At 39.7% G+C, this 27093-nt stretch overlaps 1 protein-coding gene across 7 annotated transcripts in view; it reads left to right on the forward strand.

The window, feature by feature from the left end:
• Positions 1 to 27093, forward strand: part of DROSHA (drosha ribonuclease III) — a 125207-nt gene that overhangs the window by 7362 nt on the left and 90752 nt on the right. For 5 of the 7 annotated variants that reach the window (XM_015544399.2, XM_007097443.3, XM_007097446.3 and 2 more), the window contains 8 exons: positions 1196 to 1288; positions 7257 to 7367; positions 7601 to 7832; positions 11139 to 11280; positions 13346 to 13500; positions 16514 to 16594; positions 22676 to 22762; positions 25237 to 25323. In XM_015544399.2, the coding sequence (XP_015399885.1) occupies positions 1196 to 1288; positions 7257 to 7367; positions 7601 to 7832; positions 11139 to 11280; positions 13346 to 13500; positions 16514 to 16594; positions 22676 to 22762; positions 25237 to 25323 (988 nt within the window). The remainder of the gene's footprint in view (positions 1 to 1195; positions 1289 to 7256; positions 7368 to 7600; positions 7833 to 11138; positions 11281 to 13345; positions 13501 to 16513; positions 16595 to 22675; positions 22763 to 25236; positions 25324 to 27093) is intronic. The other 2 variants (XM_042997159.1, XM_015544400.2) reach the window with 2 other exon arrangements.

A 27093-nucleotide genomic window follows, 5' to 3' on the forward strand; every position in this document is an offset into this window, starting at 1 on the left:
AGCTGGTGTGTCCCTGAGGCTTATGTATATGGTAAAAGTATCATTCAGTGGAATCTTTCTTGAGGAGGGAGTGACCTTTAAGTGAAAAAACATTTCCTGTTTTAATATCTAAACAGTTACATTTTTCTATCAGTTTTGTAAGTTTTGATTTTCAGTGTATTTACATTTCTTCTATTTGGCTATAGGTTGGGGGATATTTTTGATTTCAGACATTTTTATAGTCTTCTTGCTGGACTCAGGCTAATACATTTTTTTTACATGCTGAAATGGGGTGGTTATTTCCCTTAGACTTAGTTGTGATTGACACACACTAGAATTCCAGTTTTGTTCAAGATCTTCATTGTACTTATTAAATAGACTCAGACATTATTATTGTTATTACTAAATTCCCGTTTTACATTGAAAGGTTTTAAAATCCCCTATTCTATTTTACATTGTGTAAACTCTGTCTCTATTTAGAGTTGTTTTCAGATTAAAACACTATTTAAAGGTAAAGTGACTTACAGTCTCATGGCAGTTAATGAATGATACCTAGAACTATAACTCAGGCCTTTTTTTTTTTTTTATGTTTTTATTTATTTTTGAGAGAGAGAGATAACACGTGTGGGGGAGGGGCAGAGAGAGAAGGAGACAGAGGATCCAAAGTGGGATCTGTGCTGACAGCAGAGATCCCGATGTGGGGCTCCAACTCACAAACCGCAAGATCATGACCTGAGCCGAAGTCAGATGCTTAACCTACTGAGCCACTCGGGCGCCCCCAGAGTTTAGAACCTTAGCTTAATTTTTACTATAAAAGCTTTAATTTACATTTATTTGATGGATGAGATTTAGAGTTTTCTAGCAATCACTAGGTAGTAGAGTCCTTTAAAGTTTTCCCTATAGGTTAAATAAAAGAATTGGCTGCTTGGAAGGTCTGGAGAGAAGATTATGATAAATCCCCTTGTTGCTTAGCATCAAGTATGACTTCTTTCTTCAAAGAAAACAACAAAAAATGTCCAAGTTAGTTAACTTCTGTAAAGAAAAAAACCTCCGTTATCCTTTAATAAATGATGAATAAAAATGTCCCATCGAGAATAGTGCCAGAAAAATTCTTAGGTGAGGTCCATTTATTTAGAAGATGAATTTATTCAGTGAAAAGAGATGGTGTTTTTGAGTCTTTCTGTTGAAAACAGCTCTGTGTATTAATTCCTTTAAGAGAGCGGGAACGGGAGAGACACAGGCACCGGGACAGCCGAAGATCACCATCTCTGGAAAGGTCCTACAAAAAAGAGTATAAGAGATCTGGAAGGTAAGCAAGGAGTTGACACTGAAAGAAGTCATAGGATTATCTCCTTGAATTTAGGTTTTGTGCTTCTGCAAACATCACCAAGTCTTCAAAATAGCCTAAGAGTCTGTCCAAAATGCCCTATGAAAAGCTAAAACAGCCAGTAACTTAAAAACCTTTACTTTCAAGATGTATTGATGATGCACAAGGAAAATTTTGATAAATTTCCAAAAATTAGAAATTATACAAGCCACTTTTTCTGACCTCAGTTGCTATAAAACTGTATATGTTAATAATTCAAGGTTTTTAAAGTTTTTTTTTTTTTTTTTTTTTTTGAGAGAGAGAGGGAGAGCACAAGTTGGGGAGGGGCAGAGAGGGAGAGACAGAATCCCAAGCAGGCTCTGTGCTATCAGTGCAGAGCCTGACGCAGGGCTTGAACCCATGAACCCCCGTGAGATCATGACCTGAGCTGAAATCAAGAGTTGGATGCTCAGCCAGTTGAGCCACCCAGGCACTCCAGTAATTCAAGGCTTTAAAAAGAAACCTTGGAAATTCATAATTATGCTCTCAAATTTACTTGTTTCAGAAAAAAAAGAGTAAAACTGCAGCCATACTTTATTTAGAAGAACGACATTGACATTGTTGTAAACCGAAACTTACAGGGTGTAACCAGTTCTATACTGAGAGGTAAAATCATGGTCTTATGTAATGGTAATTAAAAACAGCACTCTGGAATCTGACAGATTTGGGGTCAGTTATTTTCCCAATTTGGATATTAGGCAGAGTTATCTAACCTTTTTAAGCCTCAATGTCTTTGTCTAAAATAAGAGCAGTTTTACTTGCCTTTTTGCATGGTAAGGAGACGTTGAGAGAATACATGTAAAAACACTTAGAACTGGGTCCAAAGTTAGTGCCAAATGAATGGTAACTATGTATGTGTGTATATATATATATATGCGTGTGTGTGTGTGTGTGTGTGTGTGTGTGTGTGTATATAGGTTAAAGTTATATTAATATGTATAAATATGCATATCTAATTACTGTCTGATCACTTGGCTCTACAAACTGGTAGAGTATAAGAAAAGCAGAAAAAAGGATTTAAAGATAAAAAGAAATTAATGAAATAGGAAAAAGAACTATAATACTGTAGCAATATTTGAAAATGAATGCAAGACTTCTTTGAAAGGTTATACAGTTCAAAAAGTGGCAAATCTGGAAAAGAAAAACATACATTCCATTAGGTATAAGAAAGAATGTATCATAAGAATGAAGGGGATTTAAAAAGTATAATATGTTGGTATAAGTACAGATACTATATTTACAAAATTTAAAAACTTGGATGTGATGGGTTGATTTCTATGAAAGCAAAAATTACAAACTTCACACAAGCAGAAAGTTTTAATAGGCCAATAACTGTGGAAAAAAATGGAAAAAGTTGGATTTTTACCACTTCCAAAAATGTATTAAACTGTTCTAGGACACTGATGAAGATGGAAGGGAAAACAGAGATGGCAAAACCTAACCCAATGTAGAAAACTATAAAACAATCTGTTATGAATATGGCTATGAAAATTTTCAGTAGTGCGTTAAAGTAACAGAGTTTATTCCAAGATTGCATGGATATATAGGTTAGTATCAGGACATCTATAATTAATTTTTTGTGTCAAAATCTGTAGAGTTATCTCTGTACCTGTCTATTAGATATTTAAAATAGAACCAGCATCCTTTTATAAATAGAAACTTTGGTAAACTAGGCATAAAAGTAGACTTTTTTAACATGATAAAAGAATATAGAATATTTTTAGAATACTCATAGAATATTATCTTATGATGAATATGATTGATACCATTTCAGAAAAGTCATATTTAATGTTGAAACCTTTCAGGCCTTCCCATACAAGTTAGAAAAAGGATTGAGGCTCCATTGCCTATCACTGTCACCTAACATTGTATAACTGAATGTTATACAATTCAGTTCTTCTTGAAGTGAATGAAAAACAGTGCATTCTCGTGTGTGCCAGGTATTGTACTGGTGTGAGTGAAACATTCACAAGAGTCCCCACTTTACAGGCATGAGAAAGTTAAGTGCTATGAGGAGTACTTTTGATAGAACAATTACATGTTCTGGGAACACAGCAGCGAAAGCTCAGTCTTGGGTAGTCAGAGAAATTGGTAGAGAAATTGGTATATTACCTTTTTTATAATTGGTACTTGAAGTGTGTGTAGGAATGCATTAGAGAAGGGGATGGTGAAGGGAGAGAAAAGAGCACATGGGAAGGTTGCAGTATGGAGAAGTGGCTCTGAGAGGGTTAAGCCTGGAGCTTGGGAAATAAGTTTAGACAGCTTTTGTAGTGATCCGTACAAGAAGTGATTGTGCCTAGATCAGCTCAGTGACAGTGGTAACGGGGAACGGTAGAAGTAACTGAGAGGTGTTTGTGAGATCGAGTCAGTAGGATAACTGATGGTGAGGGAAGAGCAGTCAGCACCTGAGATCTGGTGGCCTCCATTGGGGGTGGGGAGCACTAAGAAAGATGCAAGGTGAGTACAGTTTGGGCATGTGGAATATAAGAATCTGTGAGACAACCAGGTGAAGTTGTGCGGCAGTTTATTGGTTACACAGGTGTAAAGCCCAGAAAAGAGATCCCAGCTGGAAATACTAAATGCCAAGGATAGATGAGATTAGCTAGAGTTTGTTCAGTGAGAAAGGGCCTGAGGAGGAGATAAGGGTAGGAAAAAAAGCCAGACACTGTGTTGGTAGATATTACTGAGGACCCATTTCAGGTTGGTGATTTTTAATGTAGAGTGCTGGAAACATCTTCAGTCTAGTGGTTTTCTTCTCCTGTGCCCAGTAGCTTGTGGGGAAGGCAGAAACTTGGATTCTGTGAGTTCCAACTAATGCAGTGGATGAGAAAATTAAAATCATAGATGTACATACTGCAAAGGAAGAAAAGTTATCATAGCCTGTACTATAGCTTATTGTTAAGAAACAATTTGTAGTTTGAATTTTGAAGTTTGGAGTGCCTGAGACACTTAGCTAAAAAAGATGTTTTGCCCCTGTTTTAAAATGACCCTCTCAAAATCTTAAAAAAAAAGAAAAAGAAAAAGAACATTAATTGATATTCACAACAGACAACCCTGGCCATCCATCATTCAAGACACCTGCCTTAAGAGAAATGGAGTGAGGATATTTTTGCCCGTGTTTCTTGACAATAATAATAAACATTTCATGGGCTTTTAGTACAGGTCAAAATGTCTGTGTTAGACAACCATATTAGCATTTAACTACCACTTTAATAGCTTGGGAATATGGGTAAGTGATGCAGTTTCTAATTCTGTTTCCTCTGTAGGAGATGTTCATATCTGCCTCGTAGGATTCTTCTAAGGGTTAAATGTGAGTGTCAGTAAAGTGCTTAGCAGAGTGTCAGGCTTGCAGTAAGCACTAAAATAAACATACAAACCAAGCCATACCAGTGGGAGGTAAGAGTTGCCATTATTAGCTAATGGTATTAGCAGGAAAATTCAAGAGGATCAGCTAAGAAACAATGAGAATAATTCACTGAAGTTGACAGTTGTAAACAAACAAACAAAAAAAAATCAAAATTAATATCCTTCCTAAATACCAGAAACACCTAAGAAAATGTAATGGGGGAAAAATAGACGTTCACTACAGAAATTTTAATTAAAATAAAATATCTTGATAAGCTTAAAAAATACAGATCAGTGTGAAGAAAACTATCAGTGTAGCTGATGACAAGATGACATAAATGAATGGAGGGCATGCTGTATTCCCATAATGGAAGTAGAAGACAGTGTTGTAAAAATACCAGTTTTCTTCAAAATAATGTACAGTATAATGTAACTTCAGTTGAACTGTGGGTTTTAAACTTTATAATGATTTAAAATAGAAGTGAGAATAATGAAAAATAATAATGCACGGATATTTGAGCAAAATTAAAATGTTCTATACCCATAATTATTAAAACAATTTGATATGGGTATAAAATATTCCAAATATTGAGCAACATTCAAGTATATATAAAAAAATTTACCTCTGTCATAAAATTGTTTCAAATCAGAGGAGAAACTGATGTGGGGACAATTGACAAAACATATGGAGGAAGAAACTAAAGTTAGATTTATGCCTTACATCTTAGAGAGGTAGAATAAAAAAATTTAACGTTAAAAAGTAACTGAAGAAAATAGAAAATATTTATTAATTTTGGGATGGGAAAGGATTCCAAACATAACACTAAGGCTGGCAGTATAAACAAGATCTCTAGGTTTGGCCATGTAAGTCATAGGTAGCAATAGACAGAATTAAAAGGAAAAAGGTTACATTACGTTTGACAGAAGGGCAGTTATCTTTTTATTATTTATTTTAATGTTCATTTATTTTTGAGAGAGAAAGAGAGACTGAGGATCTGAAGCAGGCTCTGTGCTGACAGCAGTGAGCCCGATGTGGGGCTTGAACTCCGAACCATGAGACCATAAGCTGAGTTGGACGCTCAACTGACTGAGCCACCCAGGAACCCCAGAAGGGCAGTTATCTTAATAAAAAAACTTTTTCAATAAATAAAAAAGACTGTACTCCTAGTTTTAACAATACTGGCATAGCATATGACTCAGATGTTCATAAATGAAGTGACCATGAAACGTTATTTCAATAGTGATAAAAAAAATTGCAAGTTAAATAAGACACTTCTTTCATTGGAATGGCAGAGATTAAAAACAGTCATGTTGACAGGATGTGTGGAAATGGGAACTCCCATATGGTTTTGATTTTAGTCTAGACTAGTACTACCTATCTATAGAGAAGCCTTAAAAAAAGTACACATTCTTTGTGTGAAATAATTTGACAGGTTGCAGAGAATGCAAGTGTGTTCACAGTGGCATTGTTTATGATGACAAAAAAAAATAAATGGTAACCTTAATGACTATGATCAGATTTGTTAAATTATGGCATACATGTGTAAATGAATAATATGCACCTATTAAAAGTGGTTCAGGAATGGATGCTTATTGAAGGGTATTCCTGATTTTCTTTTGAGAAGGGCAGGCTATAGAGTTGTGTGTTTTGTTGTTGTTGTTGTTAAATGTGTGTATTTTTATGTATATATCGTCATATTTATAGGTTTTAACCCATTTGTTAAATATAGCAGTTATTTCTTAGTGGTTTTATGGATGACGAGTTTGTTTTATTTTTGTTAATGCTTTATTTTTCTACAGTGGGCGTATATATATTTTACTTTACAGTAAGTTTTCTGGTAACAAAATGTAATATTTAGAAGTTATGTCAATAAGTAATCAATATATAATCTAATTACCCACCGTTTCCCCCTCGATGTATACACACCTACATACTCACACTTTCCCTGTCATAAAGTTAGAAGTTAGTGGTAGAGTTGATGAGAATAGTTAATTTGTGACTTTGATCCAGATGTGAGCTTTCTTGGATAATAGTGACTTTGTTAGTGTTGCTGCAGAGGATGCTACCATAATACTAATACAACAGTTTCTCTCCTTGGCTAGATTCTCAGGGTGTGTATGGTTGCATTTAAATTTTTGGATGTCAAGTTAAAACCTGTCCTTTAGGTTTTTCTCTCTAAACACATCCATAGGATAGGCCTTTGCACATGTTAAGTCCTAGAAATTCAAGGAGATCAAGTTGTTTTTATCCTTTTTAAATGAATTAATATCAGTATTTGCAGGGATCAGAATTAGACAGAGTGGTGGTTCACTAAGTAGTAACCCAAGTCTGAGCTTCCAGAGAGATGGTTAGGGATGATATAACTGATTTTCTCTTAGATTATGGTCCTCATAATCTATGGTCCTCAGGCTAAATTTATGGCCAAGTTGAGACTGTGTTTTGTGAAGCCTTTTTTTTCCCCCTTGTCAAAGCAAGCTGTGGAGGATTCAAAAGTAGTATTCTCATTGCTGAGATTGTCCATATGTGGAGATTTTCAAATATTTCCGAAATATCTTTCTCTTCTAGGAGTTATGGTTTTCCAGTTGTCCCTGAACCTGCTGGATGCACACCAGAATTACCTGGGGAGATAATTAAAAATACAGATTCTTGGGCCCCACCCCCGGAGACTGTGAATCAGTAAGTAGATCTGGGGTAGGGCCTGGGAATTTGTATTTTTAAACAACTAACTTCAGGTGATTCTGATGCCACCAGACTAGTGTTTGGGAATCACTGGTTTAACAAAAGTAAATATGTTGATTTGGTATGGCATTTTTATTTTAGGTGAAAAAATGAACTAAACAGGTGAAATAGAATGATCTTACAACATAAGAACATGTTAAATAATTAGCCTCTTTTACCTCCTTTTAAAGTCGCTCCCCAAGTAGGGAGAAAAAGAGAGCTCGTTGGGAGGAAGAAAAAGACAGATGGAGTGACAGCCAGAGCTCTGGCAAAGAGAAGAATTATACCTCAATCAAGGAAAAAGAGCCAGAGGAGACACTGCCTGACAAAAATGAGGAGGAGGAAGAAGAACTTCTTAAGCCGGTGTGGATTCGATGCACCCACTCAGAAAACTACTACTCGAGTGACCCCATGGATCAGGTGGTAGGTCTGAGAAGCGATGACCAGGGTTTCTCAACTTTGGCACCTTCAGCATTGGGAGTTGGGTAATTCTTTGTGGTGGGTGCCATCCCGTACATTGTAAGGTGTTGAGCAGCCTCTCTGAGTTCTGTGCACAGGATACTCCCCAGTTGTGAACCCAAAGCTGTCTTCAGACATTGCCAAATGCCCTCCACCCCTCTCCCCAGTGGAGAATCACTGCTGTAGACCAAAGCTGTCTCCCACAACCAAAGGCAAGAGTGCGGTAGATTAAAGTATCTCTTCGTTCTGCATTTTTATAACACTGTTAGTCTTGATAATGGTGGTTTTCTAAGTTCTCACACATAACTGCTTTATGCAGTTTGTGGTTGTGTTTGTATGTACATTTCCCCCCCAAAATGGGAAATAAGGAAGACTTTGAGTTTGTCTCTTAGAAGTCTGACCTTGACCAGAGATAACCACAGGAAGTTTCCCATGCATATTGGCTGGTTTTGTGGAATGGCAGGGGTTATCACCCTTCATGGGCTCTTGAGAGAGCCTGTGCACAGGCTGCTCAAGGGGAGGTTCCTGGGCTCCGCAGCCCATGTGGAGTCTTTGTTGTGTCAGACTCCATGACTTCCTCTTTCGTATGCTTGTTTCTTTTGCCTTTTTTATCTTTTATCTTCATTTTATTTTTGGTCACTCTCTGTTTAGTCTCTCTCTTTCTCCAGGTAGGTGTTAGGACTCCATCCCATTAATTTAGGCCTATTTGCCACAGGGTAGACACAGAGTGACGCTCATTGATTAGATGGGTGAGTGAAGGAATGATCGTCTATAAGTCTGAGATGTAAGTGGTTGGAGATGGTAGATTTTGTGTATGGGGTTAGATAAAAGAATGTTCTGTTTGGAATTTTGTGAAAATAGCTTCTGCTTGGCTTGGGCTCTTATCTGTAGAGAATGTAAAAGTAGACTCTCTTGTCTTTGGGAAAAAGAATTTGAGCAATCTCATGATGCTGTGATATTTTACTTGATAAATTAGAGCAGGGTTTTAAGTCATGGTTCATGTGATACAGGAAAGGGAAAGCTCATGCTGAGCATTTTATGGTGCAACTTTACTCGTGCTTCTCATATCTTACTTAATTCTGAAAACAGTCCTGGAAAGAAGGTATCTGTTGGTTAAGCATGTTTGTAAATTATAATACTTGACGAATTGTGACTTAAACTGTGAGCCAGGTTTGTTTTTCTCAACAAGTTGTCTGGAAGGAAGTGGTGGCTGGTGTACATTTATTGGCTCAGTGATGGCAGAGCTGGCTCTACTTTGCTATCTGCTGCTTTTGGAGCATCCACTGTGAGTTGCAGGGTGACTGCAGGTGTCATGTTCTTACACACGTCTGTCCAGACACAGGATGCAAGGGCAGTGCTGTGTAGGGCCAGCGTACCCATGGATCTTTCCTTCTATTCCTTCCCCAGAACTGTATCATATGTCTTTCCCAGGGCTTCATTTTCCATTGCTGCCATAACAAATTTCCACAGACTTTATAGCTTACCACAGCACACATTTATTACCTCACAGCTCTGTAAGTCAGAAGTTAAACTTAGGTGTTGCTGGCTGAATCAAACAAGGCTGTGCTCCTTTCTGGAGAGAATCTGTTTTCTTGGCTCATTCAGGTTATAGGCAGAGTTCAGTTCCTTGTGGCTATAGGATGGTCCTTGCGTCCTTGTTGGCTGGCTGATGAAGGCTGTTCTCACCATCCTGAGGTCATGTGCATCCTTTGACTCATAGGTCCCTTCCTTCATCTTCAAAACCAGTAGTGCAGGTCGCGTGTCCCTTGTGGTTTGAGGATCTCCAGCCTCTCCTTCCCTTGCACCTCTGATTCCATTGCGAAAGGTTCTCTGCTTTTAAGGGCTCATATTAGATTGGGCCCACCCAGATAATCCAGGATAATATCTTCTTCTCAAAGTCTGTAACCTTAATCACTATCTGCGAAGTTTTTTCTGCCACATAAGGTAACATAGTTCCTGGGCGTTAAGGCAGGGACATCTTTGAGGGTCAGAGGGGGACTCTGAACCCACTTTTCCTAAGACCAGGAATTCTCTACCCCAAATCTGAAGGGAATCATGGTTCTTTTAGCAAAGAAGAAAAGGAGAATGGCTGCCATGGATATTATTCTTAAAACAAAATAAAATAGCAAAGGTTCAAAGAGTTTACACAGGCAGTTTTTTTTTTCTTATATATTTTATGGGTATATTAAAATTGGTGTAGAAGGAAGACTAATAAACTGTAAGCCCAACATTTGCCTTTGTGTTTTGTCATCTGGTGCAGAGAGGTGGCAAGAATGTCAGCTGTCCTCGCATTGCCAGTGTCAGTAATGAGCTGGGGCTTTGAAAAGCAATTACCCTCTTCTGGGATAACTGCAGATTTTATGATTTGCTGTAATTTGCCTTTTTCTGTCTGATAGGTCTGGTCTTTACATTTTGGAAATTACTAAGTTGAAGAATATGGACATTTAAAGTGATTTCATCCTGGGAAGAAAGAGTGGGGGAAAGTGGAGAGTTTCCTCTAGGAATGCATTGTAGAATCCTGTGTTTGTGGAGTGTGGGTGTGTTGGTGTATGGGTGTGCGCACGTGAGTGTGCATGTATGTGTGTGTGTGTGTGTGTGTGTCTGTGTTCCTGTGTTTTATAGGGTGTATTTGTGTGTGTGTGGGGGGGAATCTATGCTTCTTCTTGAAAAAAATTTTTTATTTGAGTATAATTGACAATGTTACATTAGTTTCAGGTGTACTACATAGTGATTCAACATCTTTGTTATGCTGTGCTCACAAGTGTAGCTACCATCTGTCACCATGCAATGCCAATGTCACTATCGCAATGTCATTGACTGTATTCCCTATGCTGTGCCTTTTACTCCTGTGACTTCTTCATTCCATAAGGATATTTATGTTTGATCATTGGGTTGATGTGGAAGGTAGACTATCAGTGATTTTCAGTAGTGGGGAAATGTATGTTCCCTAGGAGAGTGTCAGATATCATGAATTCTTGGGTGGCGGGGGTCATGATTTATTTTTTCATATCAAAAGGCATAGGTGAACAGTTTTTATATTTCTTCTGAATGTTGGCAAGTACATTTTCCTGAGGATTGTGTTAGCCATAAATGTTGTGTGTGATTCAGAACACCCATGCCAGCATTGGCCATTTTGTTTTTAAATGTTTGTTAAATCCAAGGAAATGGCATCTTGCTGTTACAAATCCTTCATTATTTGTGAGGTTGTATGTGTCTTTGGTATGGCTATTACTAATGTAGTTCCTAATATTGATTCTTTATTTTTCAAAGGGAGATTCTACTGTGGTTGGAACAAGTAGGCTCCGTGACTTATACGACAAATTTGAGGAAGAACTGGGGAGTAGGCAAGAAAAGGCCAAAGCTGCTAGACCTCCGTGGGAGCCTCCTAAGACGAAGCTAGATGAAGATTTGGGTGAGTTAGAAGTTACGAGACCAAGGCCCTGTGCTCCTGTTACTGCTTAAACCTCGGCTTTGGGGATATGTTCTTGAGAGTCGTATATTGAAATTTCCTCTTTTTGATTTATTTTCCTTAACTATAGTAGCAATATATATAAAAGTAGAACTTTCTCTGTTTTGATCTTATTTTTCCTTAGTTGCATTCAGCTGAATACATAAGCGATCTCATTTGTAAGGCATGCTAATAATTGTGTCCCTTGTAGAACTGTCCAGTCTTAGAATCAGCACCATAGTCCAGCCTCTCCACCAGAAGCAGGAGTCTATTCCCTGTCACCTGTGCCTCTAATGGGCAGGCATTCCCTTGTGGCTCTCTCCACTGCCAGGGAGCTCCTGCTTTGATGAGGAAATGCCAGCTGTAGGCCAGTTCTGATTGAAGGTTTCTCTCAACTCATATGGATAGTTTCCATAACTTTATCATGTGGTGATCTATTTTTTTTTCATGTGTATTGTGAGGTTCCAAGTAGATGCTGAGATCTTTGAGGATAGAAACTGCTTTTCACCACTTTGCAGCCTTAGCCCCTAACAGAAAGCCATTCATAGATCAGGCACTCCCTGTGCCTTTTCCCTGTTTTCTGGCTCTCATCTGCCACCTTCATTTTCCCAGCTGAGAGGCAGTGTCCATGGTGGGTAAAAGCACCGACTGAACCTCAGTTCAGACTCCTGCTCAGCCACTTGCTATATGACCTTGGGCAAGTGATTTCATTCTCTCCATGCCTTACTTTTCTCATCTATAAAAGAAGGATGAACAGCGTCTATCTCATGCAGTACTCAAGAATCCAACCATGTCGGGGTTGGGTTTTATAACTGTGATGTACTGTTAATCTCTTGTAGGAGTAATGTAAGTTCTGGGTCTGTTTTTTCATAAATATATATATTTTTAAGTTCATTTATTTATTTTGAGAGAGAGAGAACATGAGCAGGGGAGGCGCAGAGAGAGGAAGAGAGTGAGAATCCCAAGCAGGCTCCGCACTGTCAGCTCAGAGCCCAGTGCGGGGCTCAAACTCACAAACTATGAGATCATGACCTGAGCTGATATCAGAGTCACCGACTAAGCCACTCAGGCACCCCTAGGTCTGTTTTTTTAATTATGGTAAAATACACAGAACAGTAAATGTACCATTTAGCCATTTTGTAAGTATACAGTTCAGTGGTATTGAGACTATTTACATTGTGTGCTGTCTCCAGAACTCATTTTGCTCAGCTGAAACTCTGTATCCATTAACTCCCCAGTCCCTCCTTCCACCTAGCCTCTGGCAACTACCATGCTACTTTCTATTTCTATGAATATGACTACTCTAGGTACCTCATAGAAGTAGACTCACGTAGTATTTGTCTTTTTGTGACTGGCTTATATCGCTTATCATAATCCTTAGTCTGTTTTTATCCAGTCACTTTCAAGGACTAAAATCTTTTATTGCTACTATGGGGAGGAGAAAATAATTTAAAATCTTCAGTCTGGTACTCAGAACCTTCAGTCTGGCGTTTGTGACACTTAAACCCCTTACCTCCTGGTATTTTTCTGTGGGGCCTTTGTCCAGTGCTTGTGCTCCTCCCTCCATGCTTTTGCCTGAGTGCCCCCTTTGCATTCTTTTCCTCTTACCCGCTCATCAGCTGAACTCCACCCCATCCGTGTGCCTGGGTCATGTGAACCTCTTCCAGGAAATCTCAATGACCTGAGTCAGGGTAGACTCGCCCTTTTCTGAATTACTACACCTATTTATTTATTTATTATTATTATTATTATTATTATTATTATTTTACTACTACACCTTTTTAAATGTGAGACTCCATACCGCTGCTGTGGTTTGCATTTTCCCTGGCATTGTTCATTAGGTCTTTCTCTAAAACTCTTGTTTTCATTGCTTCCTTAACTAGATTGTGACTTAGCAGTATGGGCTGCATTATTTTCCTGGTATTGCCTAGCAGAGTGCTTGGTGTGGAATAGGCTCCCAAATGTTTGCTGAAAGAAAAAACAATTGTAAATTTCTCCATCTTCTCTGTTTTCCCTTGCCTTCTATTAGAGAGTTCCAGTGAATCCGAATGTGAGTCTGATGAGGACAGCACCTGTTCTAGCAGCTCAGACTCTGAAGTTTTTGATGTCATTGCGGAGATCAAACGTAAAAAAGCCCACCCTGACCGACTTCACGATGAACTTTGGTACAATGACCCAGGCCAGGTGCGCATGTTTTTATGCCGTGTTCTTGCTACAAAGGTTGCAAACCCACACATCACATTTATGACTCCGGGCTCAGAAGATGCATGTTGGCTAGTATGAAAACTGAATTTTACTCTCAGGGTTGTGTGTCATCCCTCAGAGCTTATTCCTCTTCAGCTTCAGAGTTCGGCACCAAAGCATAAGTACCAGAGCAACTGTCTCTTGAATCATGTTTGACGATGTTTGTAAATTCCATGTTAGGGAGCAGGATAATGGTGCTGCCTCATTAAAGTTGCAGTAAACGGAAAGAGACAAATGGTAGGCTGAGGGAGAGAGCACTTGTAGGTCTTTTTAAAAGCAATTCATCTGGAAGGTATCTTGCAGCAATATAGTAAACAATAAGTCCTGTAAGACTTCATATTTCTTAGCTGGTAATAGTCACAATTACTTATAAGTTCTTTTCCTATTAAGCATTTTTGAGCTAACGATGTCATGGCTGGACATAATCATTTTTATTTTTACTTACTGTTTTATTATGAAGTAATACTTAATACCAAATAGTATCTTTATAAAAGATTTATTTTACAAATATACAACACCTGCAAAAATAGTATCTTTAATGCACATGAAGTTATTAAGCTTAATAAAACATACACCCATAAAAAGATACTTTATATTAATTTGAATGCTTTTCTGGTTCTTATTAGATGACTGCTATCTAAGTGGTTTGTTGGTTTTTTTTTATACAATTAATATAGTTGGAGTACCTGAACAGAAATGTATTTTGTGGTGCTTTTTGCTCTCTTGGAATTGAGCAGAAATGTTTAAAAATTGCAAATGTGTTTTGAAACTTACTTTGATTTATTAACCATGTATATGATCTCTGTGAATAGCTTTACTGAGTTATAATTCACATACCATCCAGTTTACACACTTAAAGTATACAATTCATTTTTTGTGTTTCTGCTCACAAGATTTAACAGTCATCATCACAATTTAATTCTAGAACATTTTTGTTTCCCTGGAAAGAAATCATGTGTCCATTAGTTGTCCCTCCCCTTTCCTCGTGTGTGGTCTTTTTAATGCACATAGTTCTATCAGGAAGCCTATCCCTCAGTTTATGTCCATTCTTATTTTTATTAGAGATTACAGAGGCTTCCAATATAGATAGTCTCACTCTTCTGTTTACTGTTTAGTTTTGTGTCCTCTGTACAGTCGAACCTTGTAAAGTGCTGATTTGCACTGGGGCCAAGACCCTGGTAAAAGGCAGGAATTAGGATGTCTGTCTACATCCTTGCAAATCAGTGAGGATGAAGTGATTTTTCTACTGACCAGCATTAGGAGTGTGTTGTGATTTTTGAGGGAATCCCATCACATCACTGTTTGCCAGCTGTTACTTTGAATAATACCTTTTTTTTTTTAAATGTTTATTTTTGAGAGAGAGAGAGCATGAGCTGGGGAAGGGCAGAGAGGGAGACACAGAATCTGAAGCAGCCTCCAGGCTCTGAGCTGTCAGCACAGAGCCCGACGTGGGCTCAAACCTACAGACCATGAGATCATGACCTGAGCCAAAGTTAGACGGTTAACTGAGCCACTGAGATGCCCCTAAATAATATCTTAATGTGATTTTTTTTTTTTTTTTTTTTTTACATAGCAGTGTTATTCCTCTGCTGTGCTACCTGAAGCTTTAGATTTCACAAAAGGATAAAGAAAGTTATAGTTTTTCATTTTAATACTTTTCAAAGTTTTATTGAGACATTTTCCTTGGATGTGAGTTATAAATCCCTAGAACTTTAAAGAAACGTGTGTTATGTGTGTGTTGTGTACATACATATGTATATATATACATATATATAACATATACATATTAACACATACATATTTTATAATTAATACCGAGAAAGTGAGAGATGGATTCTCCCTTCTCCAAACTGATGCTCTCTGGTCTCTCTTTTGATTCACTGTTACCATCTGTATTGAATAAACTCACGAAACTGGCTTTTAAAGCCCTTGATGATTTTGACCTCAGTTCTGCTTCTGTAGTCTTCTTGCTGACGTAAATGATCTATTCTGTTTAGATGGGTCTCATGTCCCTGGAGCATAACATAGGATTTCTTCCTTCCCTTTTTTTCTCATGCTGGCGCCTTGTGTAGAATAGCCATCTTCTTCTCCTGTCCTGTTCTGCCTTTCACATTTTGTTTCTGAAGCCAGTGGTATCTCCACCTGGACTTTTTTCCTTTTTCTTTAAATTACTAAGTATATCATATGTATGTTATATGTATAGAATATACATATAACTCCTGTATAGAATAAATATATATATGTATATATGTATATAAATAAATATACATATAACTCCTGTATAGAATAAATATTCCTTGAATACCTGAGTTATTTGTCACCCTCCTTCCCCCCACAATGCTTAGCAACCATCTTTCTGCCCAAGAGGCACTCAGGAATTATTCACTCATCTTATCATGTGGGTGCAGTTCATGGCAGTAAAACAAATTCAGGTGAAAAAACAGATGTTGACTCACCTGATTAGCACTGAGCTAATGCTACTCTGCTTCTAGTGGCATTTTTTTCCCCCTCTGCTTTAGATACGTTTAGGTTTCTCTTTTGGAAACATTAAATCTGGAGGTCACCTTCAAAGCATTCTGTGTGTTCCTTCGGGGTATAAAATATGCTTTTCTTTTGTGAAAGAGTCATTTTTCCTGAAATAAGAAATAGGAGAAACACACTGAAAAGTGGTAAGAGAAGATGGGGGCAAACAGTGCAGTGACATTGATATTTTCTGCTTGGTTGCACAAATAACTTGGGAATCCAGCGGTGTCATACAGTTTCCCTTTATCAGACAATATAGACAGTTTGCAGCTTTATTGGTTTTGGAACATCCGTTTAATCTTCTAACCGTGACAGCCTCTTCAGAGCTTCCGTACTCATGACATTAAAACCCACACAGTTTCTGAGGCATCATTGTGCATGGTGTGGATTTTCCCCCCAATAAAAAAGAATTACATTCTGTTTCTGACAGATGAATGATGGGCCACTCTGCAAATGCAGCGCCAAAGCGAGACGCACAGGAATTAGGCACAGCATTTATCCTGGAGAAGAGGTAACCGATTTGGGTTATTATATTTGTAAGTGCTGAGAAGCCAGAAGTAGACAGATGCTGTTGCTGTTCTTTTCCCATAAATGAAATAATACCATCAAAATAGTCTTTTTATCTTCCCCTAATAGTCTCTGTTACTGATAATTGGAGAAGAAAAGTACTTGGGTTTTGGGGTGGGAGTAGGGAATGTTATCAAGGAAACTTAACGTTTGGAAGTTTCATTATTTGAAATAGGCAGGGTGTATTTGAGGGGTTTTTGTTGTTATTCATATCTTAAAACTGTGCATACAGTGAAATTTTTCATGTTTTCTTATAAATGGTTATGAGTTACCTTGGAAAAATGATCTTACTAAGGCACGTGTTCTCTTACCTTTGGGGTATGTAAGGGTCTGCTGTTGTCTCCGTTAGTCTTTGTTAGTCTGTTGTCCTCACTGACTGAGTGGTGTGTGGACTGTTTTACCCTGTGCCCCATCCCCTGGTTCATCAAGGACACTCCAGATGTGTCGAACCGAATGAGTTGAATACTTTATTTATATCATAGAGTTACATGTAGTTGCTCCCTTTCAGTGATTTTCCATCATTTCCCCCTGCCATCTTTTATGTTACTCTTACTAATCCCAGACTGTCACTTAATGATTCAGCACATTATATTTAAAAATAGTATGTGTAAATCCTTAATTACTATTTAAAACTTGTTTGGGGCTATAATAATAATTAGAATCAAGACTATGAGACAATGATGGATATTTTTAACCACTTCCTTGTTTTTACCTCATTTGTCTTTGGGTACCAGCAAGTGTAGCTAGGAACTGAGGGACAGGATCTGCACCTTGTGAGTGTCCACACCTGTGCTTCAGACGCGGCTCTCTGAAAGCGGGTGCTGCAGTAGAGTTTGCGATGTGAGATGTTTCATGGGGTTTAGGCAAGAAGAGAGTGGAGGCAGGATTGAGCAAAGGGAGAAGTTCACCAGTGATGGACAGGTGTCTTAAAGCCAGAATTATTGGAATTGTCTTACATCAGGCTGGCATAGCCTTCACACCCCCACTGCCCTCTGTCTCTAAAGCAGGCTGCCCCAGGAAGGGCATGATCTTGGGGGAGGGGGCTCTGTAGCAGAGGCAGACCCTGAAAGAGCTGGTAGCTATAGGCCGTCTGCTGTCCTCATAGCTGGGCAGCAGGCCCTCCTTGAAGGAAGATCCAGGTGGCTGGCTGTGCTGACTGAAGACCTGTGGGAAGACAGGCCCATACTCGGTACATGTTTATTCCTGTGAGAGCAAACTCCTGGCCCTTTCAAGATGGATGGGGCCTATGTCGTCAAATGCATACTAAGTGGCAGGTTGGTCTCCTCAAGGAATGGTGCCATTTGAGGGGCCCATCATTGGTCATTGTAGATGGCCTGTTGGATGTTGGGCGTTGGCAGTCAGCTTAGCCAACTTAGCCTTGATAAGTCAGGTCCATGCTGTTGGGCTCATGTGCTACTGGGGCCACTTCATTCATGTGCCCATACTGTCAACTCTGGGTAGCTGACAACTGAGGCTGGCTGACTCCATCTGACCGAGTCATATGTCAGTCAGGTGGTTTAGTACCTCTTCTGTGGTGTGTGCTGTCTGATGTACACTTGGCATCACTCACTCCCACTTGTTCACTCAGAGGTCTACCCAAGACCTTTCTTTTTTTGATTAAAACAATTTTTTAAGTAATCTCTATACCCAGCGTGGGGCTCAACCTCAAAACCCCGAGATCAAGAGTCACATGCTGCACCGATTTAGCCAGCCAGGCACCTCTACCCCAAGACCTTCTTATCCCTCATCTTCCAATCTTTTTCCTTCTAGGCCTCTGACCAGCTGGCATGGCCACTTGCTTCTGCCATGAGTCCATCTATATTCTAACCTCAGGCTACTTTTCCCCCACAAAGTGGATGACCAGGTACATTGCCTGAAACTCTGCTCACTGGGAAGACTTCCCCTCATCGCTGTCTTTCATATTCCTCCCTGAACGATGCTGCGGCACAGTCCGTCTTTGGCTTGCTCCCCCATCCCTGACAGACTCATCTGCAAACCAAGCTTGGGCTTTTCCCTCTGCTTTCATCCTTCTGTCCTCAGCCATCGGCTGAGGGAGGGGCGCTCGTGCAGCAGTGGTGGGCCACCTGCTTGCGCAGCTTGTTTGTGCCTGCTGCTCCTGTGTGTGCCTGATTCTGGACGTACGGCCTCTGTCTTGGGATGGAATGTTGCTGGTCCCTTCCAAACTTCTGCCTGGGTGAGACTGACAGAACCCAGCTTCTGATGGGCACTTCAGCCACACGTCTGTTTCTGTCCCTTGGCTGTGCTTTCCATATCCACCAGGGCCCAGTAGCACACTGGGGGTTGTTTTTCAAAGGCATATAATTCTTTACTACAGATGGCATGGCTTTGCCCCAGAACACCACATACCAGCATTATGATTCTCCCAGTATGGCCGCAGACTCCCCTCAGCATCCTTTCCTGCCAACAATGTAGGATTTGCTGAGTATTGTGGCCCCTGCATCAGGGCTGCTCTCACTACAGCTTGGAACTGCCGAAGCCTTTGTCGCTGGAGCCACGCTCAAAGCTGGCTGCTTTTTGTGCCACTCTGGGAATGGGCTGGAGCAATATCCCTGGGTGGGGGTATACTGCCCCCGAGCCCAGAGAGGCCCGCCTGGTGTTGTGCTTTCTTCTTCATTGTAGGAGGTGGACGATGCAATCATTTGTCTTTTACTTTGGACTGATATCTTGGTATTGAGATCATTGACTCTTAAAAATGGTGTGGCTGTGGTAGACCCTGGAGTCTTGGTGGGGTTTATCTCTCACCCTCCAGAGCATGCGTGCTTTGCCAGGGCTTTTAGATGATAAACATGACGTCATAGATGTAGTGGAACATTACAATGTTCTGCAGTATGTCCAGAAGGTCGAGAGTTCCTTGGACTGTTGTGACAGTGAGTGGGAGAGTTAATACAGCCTGGCAGCAAAACTGTAAATGTTGTCTTTTCTGTGTGAATGAACATAGAATGCGAACCATTTCTTATCTTCATTCCGATTGGGATGGAAAAGAATACATTCAGCAAATCAGTTCCTATACACTTTGTACCTGGGCTCATATTAATCAGCTCTACGCCGTAGCACCTGGCGCAGCTGGTACAGTCTGAGGTACTACGTGGTTGAGCTTGTGGTGGTCTGTAGTCATCCTCCAGGATCCATTTGTTAAACAAAGCTATGATGAAGATCGTCACTCCTGAGTCTTTGGATCCTTTAGGATGGCACTAATCTACACCATCCCCCCAGAGCGATACTGTTTTTGATACCTGTGTTGGGAATGGCGGTAACTTCAGTGGCTCCTCCTTGACCTTTCCCATTATGATGGCTCTTACTCCTCTTCTAGAGCAGTGTGGAGTGGTGCCATCTGCCAGTTTTGTCAAAGACAATGAAACATTCAGGGACAAGGGGAAACACTCACTGGGCAGATCTGTGTAGTCAGTGGACCTACTGTAAGCCAGACCTTGACCAAGATTCCATTTGTTACCTTAGCTTTATATCACCCACTCTAATGTGTACTAGGGTGATCTATCTAGTCTCCTCCAAGTATCAGTGTTGATTCAGATGCTGTGTCCAACACTCCTTGACCACTCTGGATTCCCCTTTCCCCAACGTACAGTTATTTGGGTAAATGACTGTATACCCTTTGGTGGAAGGACAGGGTTGTCCTGTCCTGTCCAGGTCTAGTAGGGCCCCCTTCCTCCTGTAGGCCTGGAACTGGGTAAGGGATCATGACTTTCTGTTGGGGCAGCCTACCTTCAGCCTCTTGGTTATCCTTTCTAGATTCTTCTGGTGGTACAAACTAAGTATTATTTTTGCTAGCTACCCATTCATTTTACCTAAGGACACCATGTTCTGTTAACTACTTCCATGACTCTCTGTGAACCAGACCCCTTTGGTTGCTACTTTGATTTTGCTGGTTATAATGAGACCTGGTTTCTAACAATTAGTCCCATCATCTTGCCTCCCTTGTTTCAGAGTCTTGTCATCCACATTGCTATCAGCAAGCTCTGCTCTGTGACCACCTCTCTTACAGTCAGCCCTGGCCTGCAGAGAAGGCCACCACTGATCTTCCTAGTGAGGCTGGTGCCCCTTCACCAACACATTCCTTTTGGCCTTTGGCATGTGCTCTGGGCCTTCCCAAGGAATATGAGAATCTGGTGTATTTTTCAGTCACAGATAATATATCTATTCCAATGTGCCCACTTCCTTGAGTCTTTGAACTACTTCCTTCTCTGTTACAGCAATTTTGGCATTTTAACTTCACTCATCGTGGGCCATTGCTTTTTCATGCTTTTAGGAGACATCCTAGTAGGCAGTTCCTGACATCTGGTGTCCTTGAATCCTGAATGTTCCCAAGTCAATTAACTCTTTCCTAACTACTGTTTTGTTCTGGCCCTGTTGGTCAACCACTCTCATCTGGTCCCGTGCAGACTCTTGCTGCTGGCACATGCTGACTAGTTCTTGCAGTTCCTTTGGGATATAACCTCTCCTCTCAGCACCTCCCCAGCTGGGTTATGCTGTGACCTAATTATAGGTCTGTTGGCCGGGAGGGGAGACTGATGGGTGCTGGGACAGAGGGAGGTAGTGTTGCCTTACAGGGACATTGCCTTCAGACACAGGTGAGTGCTTGCTCTTAGTAGACAGGGATGGGCCACTTCTGAAGAGGCAAAAGGTTTCAGGGAGTCTGAGGAGTTAAACCTGTATGTCCTCATCTCAGGTTTCCAGGTCTCTTCCCTTGGTCAATACCTTGGTTGGCCGTCAATTTTCTTTAGGGTCCATCCAATTCTGACCCTGCACTTGGTCCTGGTGCTCTTGGACTGATCCCTGCAGGTAACAAGAGCTTCTTTGTGTGCCTCCAAGAGTCCGTCTGGCTTCCACTTGCCTTTCCTCCCCATCTCCTGTTACATTTCTGTGGACCACTGGTTCTCCAAACATCAGCTTTACCTGGGAACCTCTTAGAAATGCAGGTTTGTAGCCTTCTTCATCTGCTGAATCAGAAACCCTGGGGTGGGGAGCAAGCAATCTGAGGTTTAGCAAGCTGTCCAGGTGATCTCAAAGCACACTAAAGTTTGAGGGGCTTAGTGCAGCATCAGTGGTGCTTAGCAGTAGCTGTCTATCCCATTATACTTATAGCACGCATTTTCTCATAGTCTTAAGTACCTGGTACACTGCATCTGCTTCCGCTCGTATACCCTCCCAATTCACCATCTTTGAAAGTTTCAGTTGGCCTGCCATCTGGTGCCAGGGACTCCACCTACCACCTTGATGGGGTCCTCATTGCCAGTGGGTGCTAAGTGATTCAGATCCAAAATCCCTTCTTGTCTCTGGTTTTCTTGGTTCATACCTGGAGCTACACACACTGGATTCTGCAGAAGCAGATGTTAAGATGAAGTTTGGGTGCCCAGTGTTTCTTAGGGAATCTTTGCCTGGGAGGGGAAGAGTGTGTAAGCAAGACTGGACAGAGGGATTATTTGGACTATGAGTCAGTCCTAACAGCCCCTGTCAACCTCATGGTGATCCAAGGAAGGAGAGCAAAAAAAAGCATCAGTTTATGTTTTCCTTTTCCCATCTTGACCTCCATGCATACCCTATTCTGCCACCTCTCATGTGTTCTTCATTTCAGGAACCTTCTAATTTTATTCAGCGTATTTGATCCTTTTACTGTTTTTTTCCCCCTATCAAAACCTGCTATTACTTTCGAGATTATTTTCCCCCCCTTTTTTTTTTCAGTATATTGGGAGTTTAGCCAAAGGTCAATTATTGTGTTATTTTACAAATAAGAGGAAGATAGAGAAATTTAGATCTAGAAAGTTCTTTATGTTGTCTGAACTCCTGTTATTGCACATGAGGAAATAGGTTAAATACTGGTAACCGGGCAGTCCTTTTTTATCTTGTTAATACTGTTCTTCCTACCAACCTGTGAAGGAACACATTTAAAACCTCTTTTGTCAGATGTAAATCTAGAAAATACAGTCTATTTTTGAATAAAAATAATTTGCTACTTTACTTTTAAACTCATTTTTGGTTCCCCCCTCAGGCCATCAAGCCCTGTCGCCCTATGACCAACAATGCTGGCAGGCTTTTCCACTATCGAATTACAGTCTCCCCTCCTACAAACTTTTTGGTAAGTTCCTAACAAAATCAGATTTCATTCATTTTATTTATTTAATTAATTAATTTATTTATTTTTCACATTTTTTAACATTTATTTATTTTTGAGACAGAGAGAGACAGAGCATGAATGGGGGAGGGTCAGAGAGAGAGGGGGACACAGAATCCGAAACAGGCTCCAGGCTCTGAGCTGTCAGCACAGAGCCCGACGCGGGGCTCGAACCCACGGACCGCGAGATCATGACCTGAGCCGAAGTCGGACGCTCAACCTACTGAGCCACCCAGGCGCCCCGGATTTCATTCATTTTAAAATGTAAATAGGTTGTGTGCAAATAAGTTAAAATGTGAATAGATTCAGTACTGATTCATTTTTTAAATTTTCTTTAAAAAATATTTTATTTTTGATAAAATTGGCCTTTATCATAATGACTTTTATTTTGCTTCCTCTCACTGTACTACCTTCTGTACCTTTTTTTCAGTTATGTCGTCAGTACCACATAGTAGCCACATACATAATAGCCATGACTTTTGGAGCTATTCATTGGAGCTATGGGAGTTGGAAGAATGCACAGAACACTTTTGCATCTCTTAAAAATCCGTGAATAGCTAATATAAGCTAGCAATCAAGAAGGTCTATTGTATTTATGACAATAGTAGTAATACCTAATATTTATCAACTGTGGTACCAGGAACCACTCTAAGTATTTGACACGTGTTAACCTTTTTCTCACAACAAACCAACGAAGTAGAATTATTATCCCCACTATACAGATGGAGCAGTAGTCCACGTTTTACTCTGAGGTTAAGTAACTTGCTCAAGATTATTCAGATAGTAAGGGTGGAGTGAGGATTTAAGACAGTTTGACTGCAGTGTGCATGACTGTTGGCTGTTGCCCTTTGCTGTGTTGTCTTTCACAGTGCATAATTTATTAATTCTGGTTACTTGTATCCAGAGATTTCAATTTCAAAATTAGATTGTTAGTGATTATATATTTTAACATTATCGAGAGATAATTCATATACCATAAATTCACCCATTTAAAGTGTATACTTCATGATGTAATTCTTTTCACAGAATTGTGAAACCATCACCAGAATCTAATTTCAGAACATTTTCATCATCCTGAAAAGAAACCCTGTACTTAATGTAGTCAGTTCTTTTGTATCCCTCAGCCTTCAACCACTATTAAGAGACTTTCTGCCTCTATCATTAGCCTGTTCTAGATATTTCATGTGAATGGGATCACAGAAAATGTGATTTAGCTTCTTTCACTCAGCATGTTTTTGAGATTCACCCATGTTGTAACATAAAACTCCATTCTTTTTTTTATGGCCAAATAATATTCCCTTATATGGATATACTACATTTACCTGTTTACCAGTTGACGAACATTTGGCTAGTCTCCACTTTGGGGCTCTTACGAATAATGCTTCTGTAAATTTGTAGACGTTTCTCTGTGGGTGTATGTTTTCTTTTCTCTTGGGTATAAACCTAGGACTAGAGTTGCTGGATCACGTTGTAAGTATGTTTAAGGAACTACCAAGCTGTTTTCCAAAGTGGCTATACCTTATTATCTTGTCAGAAGTTCTTTCTATTATATTTAATTTAGACCAGCTTTATTTAGAGATATCCGAATAGAAAGTTAACAGTAATATTATGTTACTAATGTACAAAACAACTAATGTACATGTGGATATTCTTTAGCGTGTTCTTTCCGTTCTTCACGTATATATAATGTTTAAAAGAATAATGTTCAATACCTGTGTTAAAAACTGTCTTTTAAGTTACCAGTCTTGATAATTAGTTCCATAGTTAGCATCTAGGATTAAAAATGGTGGGTTATAAGAATAGCATAAGGAAGAGAATCTCATACACTTAGATTAACAATTGTATGTTTTAATCACAGATTGAATTTTCAGATAATTAATGTTTTTGACATTATGTGGGAATTGATTTGTAACTGTGTGTGGTGGGTAGCTTCTCTTTGGAGGGCCTGGGAATGGCGCTGTGAGGGGTTGTGCCTGTGGTACCCTGACGTCTTTCAGAGACTTTCAGGTGGTTGCTAGTCTTGACTATCGTGATCCTGAGTTTTTTTTTCCAGTTTGAGCTTTGAGTTGACTGTGCTATTATCTTGTTCTTGTTAGGACTTTTGTTAGGTCAGAAATATAGTTCAGTAAGAGTAGATCTGGTAGTATTGTGGGACTAAATACAACAAGTTCCTAGAAAATGAAGCCATATAGCCTTTTTCTCCTTTATGATACCCATAATAAACATTTTGATAGTCTCAGTATGTAAATATTACTGAAGCTAAAGAATTCCACCAACCAAGAGAATTCCACCTAAAATTAAACTTTTGTATAAAGTTGTCCCTGGAGTTTAGAAAAATGTCAGTGGAGTCCATTGTTGATAGCTTTGTATTCTTATGGATTTCTGCACATGCAAATTATATTATTTAATTCATGTTTTGTGTTTCTGTTTGCTTTCAGACTGACAGACCAACTGTTATAGAATATGATGATCATGAGTATATCTTTGAAGGATTTTCTATGTTCGCACATGCCCCCCTGACCAATGTAAGTACGTGCTAATTGACTGGCTTTCTCCTTTCCTGTACCCTCTTCTTTCTTTTCATTCTTTCCCTCTAAAAGTCAAAATAAATTTTTTTCTTCTGGCTTCTAAGTAATATTTACTTTGTGTTCCTCTGCATGAGCTGCAGGAAGTCTGCAGCAGTTTGTGTCAGGTGGGGGTGTGACATCTGTGCTAATGAGTCACAGGTTTGGTCCACATTAAATGGTGTAAGTAAACATGTGTCAGAATAACATTTTGAGAGTGTGAAAGATTGGAAAAGAAGGATAAACTGTGGATTAATGTGTTGAAGCTATTTTGAGTTGGGTGTCCTTCAGAAGAAGGTTGGAAAGTTTTAAGGAGCGGCTATTTAGTCTTGGAGCTATAGAAAAAGAAATAGCGCTGTGTATAGGACATCTGGACCCTGAATTAATTTCATACAAGTTTCTGCTTTCAAATCCCAGGACTATGTCTTCTTTAAGAGATTTGGTCTGACATACAGATCTGTGATATTTTTATATAGGTATTAAAGCTGCTTTGTTGGTAATTGGTTCAAATGGGAAGTTCTGTATCTATGAGTCAAAATCTTTCTCATTCAAAGCTAACAGTCTTGGTAATTGTCTTCTTCCGTATTCTAGTTGGACATAGAGTACAATTTGCTGGCAGCTCGAAAAGGCAGTACAGCAGTATACTTTACCCAGTCTAGATGCTGTTGTAGAACTTACTAAATTATAGCGATGATGTACCTACATTAAAATACAATGTTCTTTAAATCCTTTCTGAATTGTTTATAAGAAATTACATTTGCAGTTTAAAAAGTTATTTAAGTGCTGTTTACTCAAAATGTGAAATTCTGTTCCACTGGAGAGTAAAGAATAAAATTTGCCTAACTTTGTTCCTTTCTGTCATTCTTTTTTCTTTATAAGTAGACATGATTCTATAATAGTGATACTAATTTATTTATTTAATGTTTGTTTATTTTTTGAGAGAGGGAGAGAGAGTGCGAGCATGAGTGGGGGAGGGGCAGAGAGAGACACACACGCACGCACGCACGCACGCACGCACAGAATCTGAAGCAGGCTCCAGGCTTTGAGCTGTCAGCACAGGGCCTGACGCAGGGCTTGAGCACATGAACCGTGAGATCATGACCTGAGCCAAAGTCAGATGCTTAACTGAATGAGCCACCCAGGTACCCCAGTAGTGATACTAATTTAAAGCAGATTTCTTTTCTTTTCTTTTCTTTTCTTTTCTTTTCTTTTCTTTTCTTTTCTTTTCTTTTCTTTTCTTTTTGATTTTTTTTAATATTTATTTATATTAGAGAGAGAGAGAGAGCAGGGGAGGGGCAGAGAGAGAGACGGAGACAGAATCTGAAGCAGGCTGCAGGCTCTCAACTGTTAGTACAGAGCCCGACAGCTTGTGAGCTGTGGGGCTGGAACTCCCAAGCTGTGACATCATGACCTGAGCCGAAGTCGGATGCTCAGCTGACTGAGCTACCCAGGTGCCCCAAAGCAGATTGTTTTCTTAATGGAATTTTTCTTACTCTACTATATATTTTATCCTAGAGAATTTTCAAGCTCCAGGCTCTCAGCTGTCAGTACAGAGCCTGACAGTATGAGCCCATGGGGCTTGAACTCCCGAGCTATGAGATCATGACCGGAGCTGAAGTCGGACACTCAGCCGGCTGAGTCACCCAGGTGCCCCAAATCAGATTGTTTTTTTAATGGAATTTTTCTTCACCATATATTTTATCCTAGAGAATTTTCTTTAGAAGATAGTTA

Source organism: Panthera tigris, chromosome A1, assembly GCF_018350195.1.
Source record: "Panthera tigris isolate Pti1 chromosome A1, P.tigris_Pti1_mat1.1, whole genome shotgun sequence".
Classification (NCBI taxonomy): domain Eukaryota; kingdom Metazoa; phylum Chordata; class Mammalia; order Carnivora; family Felidae; genus Panthera; species Panthera tigris.